General features: G+C 36.2%; 1 protein-coding gene across 1 annotated transcript; it reads left to right on the top strand.

Moving 5' to 3' along the window:
• Positions 1-668: 668 nt before the first annotated feature.
• On the top strand, positions 669-3,798 carry LOC107491930 (zinc finger BED domain-containing protein RICESLEEPER 2). The gene is made up of 2 exons (XM_052263351.1): positions 669-683; positions 2,473-3,798. The coding sequence occupies exon 2, from the start codon at positions 2,479-2,481 to the stop codon at positions 3,796-3,798; it is 1,320 nt and encodes a 439-aa protein (XP_052119311.1). The 5' UTR covers positions 669-683; positions 2,473-2,478.
• Positions 3,799-8,433: the final 4,635 nt, after the last annotated feature.

The raw sequence follows: 8,433 nt of genomic DNA, 5'->3' as shown, positions 1-8,433 counted from the left end.
CGCCGCACTGGAGCAGGCAACTGGCACTGCAGTTTTGTAGCTGCCACCACCACCACAAGCGCGTCGTGCCACTGCTCTGTTCCGCCATCCGCGGTTCCACCATTTGCCTTTTCTCGCCGTGACCCGGCTTTGTTCTTCTCCGTTCTCTGGATACCCTCAAGGCGCCGTCCGCCTTTTCTCACCGTGACCCAGCTCTGTTCTTCTCCGTTCTCTGGGTACCCTCAAGGTTAGATAGGTTTACCATTAAGTAATTAATTTGGTAGATTGAAATGTTGTGAAGCAACAGAGAAGAACCACAGAGTGAATCTATCATCTGAGAAAAGGAATTGAGTGGTAGATAGGAATTTACTACATTTGTGATTATATAGTTGAAATTGCCAAAGGTGCTTCCATGTTCTTTTCTGTTCTGTTCCATTCCATCAATTTGAAAAACTGAACAAGGTTTGATTGCTTATGCTGGTATGCATATCAAGTGTTTGTGTTAATGCCATTTTTATTTTGGGGGTTTTTTTTTTGCAGCAAGGTTGTGTGGTTGTCCTTTGGTCAAGTGTTGACGGTGATTTCTCAGAAGTAGAAGGCTATCTTGAGGGAAGTTTATAAGAAGAAGTACACGTCAAGCTCTTGATCTCCACCCTAAGAAGTAAGAAGACCAGAGCCATTTGCAGAGGCTCACCAAGCACCAGGTATTTGCCTTGCCTTGTGTTTAAATTTTTTAATTAGCTTTGAATTTTGTTCCTGTTCATTCATCATGCTACTCTGTTGTTGAGACATTGCACCAGGTTTCTAATTCTAGCATACTGTTAAAGCATAGGATATTTCACTTTGCTAATGGTTTATTGCTGAGGATACAACACATCAAAGTTCATTGTTTGTTTACTGGGGAAGGGATGCAAGTATGATTTTATTAGGGAATAGTTTATAGTTGATAGTTGATTTTTAGCAGTATTTTATTCCCTGCCAAAGCTAAACAGAAATATATGGATGCAAATTGCAAAATTTTTAGTAATGGTTAACAATGGATTTCCAGGTTCTTTGTGATTTAAGACCAAGAGAATTATACTAAGAGAAATCAGCTACTAAGAATAAGGGTTAGGGTAGTTAGAAGCTCAATCATATGATATATAAACTGAAATTATGAAGCTGTATTGGTTGAGTTTGTGTTGCTGGATTTGTGCTTGATTATGTTATGGCGAATGTTTAAGTGATCTTCTGAATATGTGATTTTATCTATATATATGCTTTTGTAGTTTTGCCTTTTGTTGTTGTTCATTATTTTTTTATTTATTTGTGTTTGCTTTAAACATATAATTGAACCTTGAAGATTATTTTACTATCCGTGAAAGATGTTGTCAGAAGTTCTAGCTTTTTTGAAGTTCTTTCATTTCTCTATCCAAATAATGTTGATGATGTATCAAAAAGATTGGCTGGCTGCTGGAGCAGATCACAAAATTATTTTTAAAGAAGTACATGTTTACTTTGCAAAGCACATACCCTTTATTCTTCTTAACTGAAGGAAGATGTGAACTTTATGTAGATGTGAGAAGAAATTCATTAGAGGAGGCTCTAAAATCTTTGCATAGAACATAGATTGCAAGGAATAGTCTTTAAAGTCAAAGAAATTAAATATTTACTTATTTAGAAATCTTGAAGCTGTAAGCTAAGAAAGATCAAGGAGTGTTCTAATAAGCTTTGTCTCTTTATATATGGAAAATTAAGCAATGTTCTTAAGGCAGTTTACATGCAACATCTAATGAAGATTGATGGTGTCATTGTTGATCTTGTTAAAGAAATAACAGAGTTAGTTCTTGATATAAATGATCAAGGGATGGAGGAAAAATTGCAAGTGAAGAATTAGTAATGAAAAAAGGAATTAGTAATAGATAATTTATTATTTATGATCAGAATTTTTTTATTCTTGCAATAAATTTTGGTCTAAATCTTTCTACATTCAAGTCGAAATTAGTTATTGGTGTATTTATAAGTTAGCCTACTTATATTATACGCTTTGAATGTAATTTTATTTTTGGCATTAATACAAAATACTTATGAATTGAACTGCCATAGTATGTTTGCACTTAAGTTCACATAATTAAATTTATATATGTCATCTGAATTTAGAGTATCTTATTCAATTTCTATCTATATTGTGATATGTGACATTACAGTAGCTCATTATTAGGTTTTGCATCTTTTTCTTTGTGGCATGATCATCGTACTGGAGGCTCTTAAAATATAGAATTGGTAGAGTGCAGAAGTAACATATTCCTGAATTGTAAAACTTTATTTTGTATTGTGATGTGATAGAAAAATGTGGCTGTTGTTTGGTTTTTTTTCTTAGATTTTGTACAAAACAATTTATTTATTGTCTTTACTTTTGTGTTCTGATGCAAGCTTGAATTTGGATTAGTTTGTGTTAATTTTAGCATGTTTGACACCAAATTTTGAGTTATGTACACCTTGCTTTATATGCAGAGCAAGATGACTGAAAACAGTAATATTGAAGCAGCAGGGATGTCTGCTAACACTCAACCATCTTCTCCACCGTCAGGTGTTCGTAAGAATCGGTCAGCTGTTTGGGATCATTTTGATGTGGAGAATGCTACTGAGAAGAAGGCTAAATGCAAATATTGTGGTAGCTTAATACAATATGGGAATGGAACCAGCTCAATGGGTGGTCATTTGAGAAGATGCAAGCAAAATCCTAATAATGATTCAAACAAAAGAAGAAAAACAACGACCACACCGACTATAGATGAGCGTGGTGTTTTAAATTCACCCAGTGCTTCCAAATTTGACCAAGAGGAGGCTCGAAGGGCACTTGTGGAAATGTTTATTGGGGAAGAGCTACCATTTCGCTTCGTTAAAAGCCTGAAATTCCGAAAATTTGTGCATGCCCTACAAGCAAGATTCAAAGTTCCTTCACGGACTACATTAGCACGTGACATTGGAGCTCTTTATGCTGAAGAGAAGATGAAGTTGCAAGATTTTCTTTCGGCAAATTGTGGTAGAGTATGTCTAACCACTGACACTTGGACTTCAATTCAAAATTTTACTTATATGAGTTTGACAGCACACTTTGTTGATTTGGATTGGAAATTACATAAAAAAATACTTAATTTTTGTCAAGTGACAAGTCATTTAGGAGAGGTTATAGGAGCAACAATTGAATCTTGTTTAAATAATTGGAATTTGAATCGGGTCTTTAGTGTGACAGTTGATAATGCCTCGTCTAATGATGTTGCAATTAAATATCTGAAGCAGCGATTGAATTCTTGGAATAGCATTATTTTGAATGGTGAATTTATTCATATGAGGTGTTGTGCACATATTATAAACTTAATTGTAAAAGAGGGGTTGAAAGAGATTGATGAATCGGTCTTGAGGATTCGTAGTGCAGTAAAGTATGTTAGATATTCTCCATCTAGAGCTAGTAGGTTTCAAAAGTGTGTTGAATTAGAAAAAATCCAATATAAAGGCTTGCCTTGCATAGATGTTGAGACTAGGTGGAACTCTACCTATCAAATGTTAGAGGTAGCTTTGAAGCATCGCAAAGCATTTGAGTTGCTTGCTTTGAAAGATAATACCTATATAGGAGAGATGAATGGAGGAAAAGGGAGAGGTGTTCCTTCTGATTCAGACTGGGAGTATGCTGAGTCCATTGTACCATTTTTGCGAGTGTTCAGTGATGCCACTATATGTATTTCTGGTACCTTATATGTTACCAGTGCTATATGTGTTTCTGGTACCTTATATGTTACCAGTGATATGTATATGAAGGAAGTATTTGCAATTGGATGATTTATTCGTCATTCTTGTGATTCTGTTGATTTTAGTACTATGTCAATGGCAGAAAGGATGAGGGTTAAGTATGAGAAGTATTGGGGCAATCCTGATTCGGTGAACATGTTGTTATTGATTGCTATCGTACTTAATCCAATGCAAAAGATTGAGTATGTCAATTATTTCTTGGATTACTTCTTTGGAGAAGAAAAAGGAGGCAAATTGAAGTCAAAGTTGTCCAAGTGCATAAAGTTACTTTATCAGCAATACCAAAGTTCTGGGGAAGCAAGTGAAGCTGATACGCAAGAAGTTCAAGCTAACAACACTAATACCGATCTTCATGGCATGGCCTTTTTTCTGCAAGCAACCGGTCACAGAACAAATACAAGATCTGAACTTGATAGATATTTACAAGAAGAATGCGAGCCATACTCCCATAAGTTCGATATACTAAACTGGTGGAAGGTCAATTCAACCCGATTTCCAATTCTTGGAAATATGGCTCGTGAGGTATTGGCTATACCTGTTTCTACGGTAGCTTCGGAGTCTGCATTTAGTACTGAAGGAAGAGTCCTCGATCCATACCGCAGTTCCTTAACAACTAGAATGGTAGAAGCCTTAGTCTGCACAGGAGATTGGCTTAAGGAAGATCTTTTCTCTGCTTTAGATGATGATGGTGAAGTTCTTCAACAAGTTGATCAAGGTATAAAATTTATTTCATATTTCTTGTCATTTTATTTTATTTTTGTTTTTGTTATCTTTCTATTTTAGAATTTAGGTATTAGTTACCAATTAAAAGTTGTTGAATATAGACTTGATAATTAATTTGATTCCCTTGGCAGATATATTTTCCTCTAATGATGGTGCTTGTTCTATGGCGGCATCAATTGATAATCTTGATGATGACTAGGTATGCTTAATATTCTCATTTGGTTTAATACTTTCATTCAAAGATTTGTTTTAAAATGACAAAGGTATATTTTGTTATTTGCAAATATATTTTCCTCAAAGGTTGTGGTTGTTTGATGATCTTGTTGGCAACTTGGCATCTTTTGATATTTTGTTAGAGAGATATTTTGGTGGTATTCTTTTGATGTCTTGAGAATGATTAAATGTTATATAGATTAGCTATTGTCATTAGATTTATAAAGAACCAAATTCTAGTTGTAATGAACCTATACACTTTAAAATGACTTTAGTATTAATTTTACTTTTTAAAAAATTATGGTTTAAAAATTGAATTTCTAAAAACTGGTTTTAAAAGTGGATTTTTTGTTAAAATATCTGGTTTAAAAATTGAATTTTTAAAAACTAGTTTTAAAATTGGATTTTTGGTTGAAGAAACTGGTTTTGAAACTGGATTTTCAAAAACTGGTTTTAAAACTGGATTTTTGGTTACTAAAAATCTAGTTTTAAAACTGGATTTTATAAAAAAACCGGATTTTAGATTTGGATTTTAAAAAAACCGGATTTAAAATCGGTTTTGCAAGTAAAACCGGATTTAAAATCGGTTTGTAAATAAAACCGGATTTAAATTTTAAAACCGGTTTAGAATCGGTTTTTATTTTTCAAACCGGTTTAGAACCGGTTTTGCTCTTCAATCCAGTTCTGGTTTGGTTTCCTAAACCATAAAACTGGTTCTGAAGTGGATCCAGTTTGGATTTTTAAAAATCCAAACCATGCCCACCCCTAATAAATGCCACAGACACATAACTGGGTGAACCTTTTCAGATTGTGACTCAACTTTGCTAAAGTCCCCAGTTAGAGGTGTCCAGAGTTCTCAAGCACACCCTTTTTGTTTTGGATCACGACTTTAACCACTCAGTCTCAAGCTTTTCACTTGGACCTTCATGACACAAGCACATGATTAGGGACAGCTTGATTTAGCTGCTTAGGCTTGGATTTTATTTTCTTGGGCCCTCCTATCCACTGATGCTCAAAGCCATGGATCCTTTTTACCCTTGCCTTTTGGTTTAAAGGGCTATTGGCTTTTTCTACTTGCTTTTTTCTTTTTCTTTCTTTCTTTTTTTTGCCATTTTTTTCTTTTCTTTTTTTCGCTATTTTTTTTGTTTTTACTGCTTTTTCTTGCTTCAATAATCAATTTCATGATTTTTCAGATTATCAATAACATTTCTCTTTGTTCATCATTCTTTCAAGAGCCAACAACTTTAACATTCATAAACAAGAAGATAAAAAATATGCACTGTTCAAGCATTCATTCAGAAGACAAAAAGTATTGCCACCACATCAAAATAATTAAACTAATTTCAAGATAAAATTTGAAATCCAAGTACTTCTTGTTCTTTTGTAATTAAGCACATTTTTCATTTGAGAGAGGTGAAGGATTCATGAAATTATTCATAGCTTTAAGACATAGACAATAGACACTAATGATCATGTAATGAAGACACAAACATAGACAAACATGAAGCTCAAAAACCGAAAATAGAAAATAAATAGACAAGGAGATTAAGGAATGAGTCCACCTTAGTGTGGGTGGCGTCTTCGTCTTGAAGAACCAATGGAACTCTTGAGCTCCTCTATGTCTTTTCCTTGCCTTTGTTGCTCCATCCCTAGTGCTTTTGGTACTCCTATCCTTAGCTGCTCCCAATAGTTGTGTGGAGGAAAATGCATCCCTTGAGGCATCTCAGGGATTTCTTGATGAGGAATTTCCTCATGCTCTTGTTGAGGTCCATGAGTGGGCTCTCTTGTTTACTGTCAAATGCTCTACTACTGAGCTATGGACCCTTAAGATGAATCTCTCCATCTCCCATGACTCGGAGGTGGAAGCTTTTGTCTTCCCTTTCCTCTTTCTAGAGGTTTCTCCGGCCTTAGGTGCCATAAATGGTTATGGAAAAACAAAAAGCAATACTTTTACCACACCAAACTTAAAAGTTTTGCTTGTCCTCGAGCAAAAGAAGAAAGAAAGAAGGGGAAAAAGAAGAGAATGGAGGAGATGGAGGGAGAGAGTGAAAGGTGGGGTAGGTGGGGATTCTGTGGGGTCCACAGATCCTGAGGGGTCAAGGATTTGTCATCCCTACTCCAATTAGGCGTGTAAATGACTTTAGTGTGCAATCTTGGCGTTTAACGCCAAATTGCTGCTTGTTTCTAGCGTTAAATGCCAGCTTTTATTCCTTTCTTGGCGTTAAACGCCAGGTTGCAACCTGTTTCTGGCGTTTAACGCCAGATTGTTGCTTCTTTCTGGCGTTTAACGCGAGTGTGGTGTTTGTTTCTAGCGTTTAACGCCCAGAATAGTGCCAGACTGGGCGTTAAACGCCCATTCTGCTACCCTTACTGGCGTTTAAACGCCAGTAAGTTCCTCCTCCAGGGTGTGCTATTTTTAATGCTGTTTTTTTTATTTTTTTCCAATTATTTTTGTGACTCCACATGATCATCAACCTAAGAAAAAGAAAATAACATAGATAAATAAAATTGGGTTGCCTCCCAATAAGTGTTTCTTTAATGTCAATAGCTTGATAGTGAGTTCTCATGGAGCCTCACAGATGTTCAGAGCATTGTTGGGACCTCCCAACACCAAACTTAGAGTTTGAATGTGGGGGTTCAACATCAAACTTAGAGTTTGGTTGTGGCCTCCCAACACCAAACTTAGAGTTTGATTGTGGGGGATTTGTTTGACTCTGCAGTGAGAGAAGCTTTTCTTGCTTCCTCTCCATGGTTACAGAGGGAGATCTTTGAGTTTTAAACACAAGGTAGTCCTCATTCAATTGAAGGACCAACTCTCCTTTGTCCACATCAATCACAGCCTTTGCTGTGGCTAGGAAGGGTCTTCTAAGGATGATGGATTCATCCTCATCCTTCACGGTGTCTAGGATTATGAAATCAGCAGAGATGTAAAGGCCTTTGACCTTTACTAGCACGTCCTCTACTTGTCCATAAGCCTTTTCATGGATTTGTCTATCATCTCTAATGAGAATGTGGTTGCCTGTACCTCAAAGATTCCCAGTTTCTCCATTACAGAGAGTGGTATTAAGTTTATGCCTGACTCTAGGTCACACAGAGCCTTCTCAATGGTCATGGTGCCTATGGTACATGGAATTAGGAATTTACCAGGATCCTGTTTCTTTTGAGGTAAAGTGTACTTAACCCAGGTATTCAGTTAATTAATGAGCAATGGAGGCTCATTCTCCCAAGTCTCATTACCAAATAGCTTGGCATTCAGCTTTATGATTGCTCCTAAATATTAGGCAACTTGCCCTTCAATAATGTCTTCATCTTCTTCAGAAGATGAATAGTCATCAGAGCTCATGAATGGTAAAAGAAGGTTCAATGGAATCTTTATAGTCTCTAGGTGAGTCTCAGATTCCTTAGGTTCCTCAATTGGGAACTCCTTTTTGTCCAGAGGACGTCCCATGAGGTCTTCCTCACTGGGATTCAGGTCCTCCTCCTCCTCTCTAGATTTGGCCACACCAAGTAATGTTATGGCCTTGCACTCACTTTTTGGGTTCTCTTCTGTATTGCTTGGGAGAGTACTAGGAGGAGTTTCAGTGACTTTTTTACTCAGCTGGCCCACTTGTGCCTGCAAATATCTAATGGAGGACCTTGTTTCATTCATGAAACTTAGAGTGGTGATAAACCACTATTTTATGGTTTATCTTGTGCTCAATTGAGTGGTTTTTATCTACTCTTTACCCA

The sequence above is a fragment of the Arachis duranensis genome, chromosome 1, assembly GCF_000817695.3.
Source record: "Arachis duranensis cultivar V14167 chromosome 1, aradu.V14167.gnm2.J7QH, whole genome shotgun sequence".
In the NCBI taxonomy this organism is placed as follows: Eukaryota; Viridiplantae; Streptophyta; class Magnoliopsida; order Fabales; family Fabaceae; genus Arachis; species Arachis duranensis.
Note: the sequence above shows the minus strand (reverse complement) of the source record. Positions and strands in the feature narration are given on the sequence as shown.

Bases quoted from the DNA above. Each gene is read 5' to 3' on its own strand.
- LOC107491930 (XM_052263351.1), top strand. From the start codon at position 2,479: ATGACTGAAAACAGTAATATTGAAGCAGCAGGGATGTCTGCTAACACT.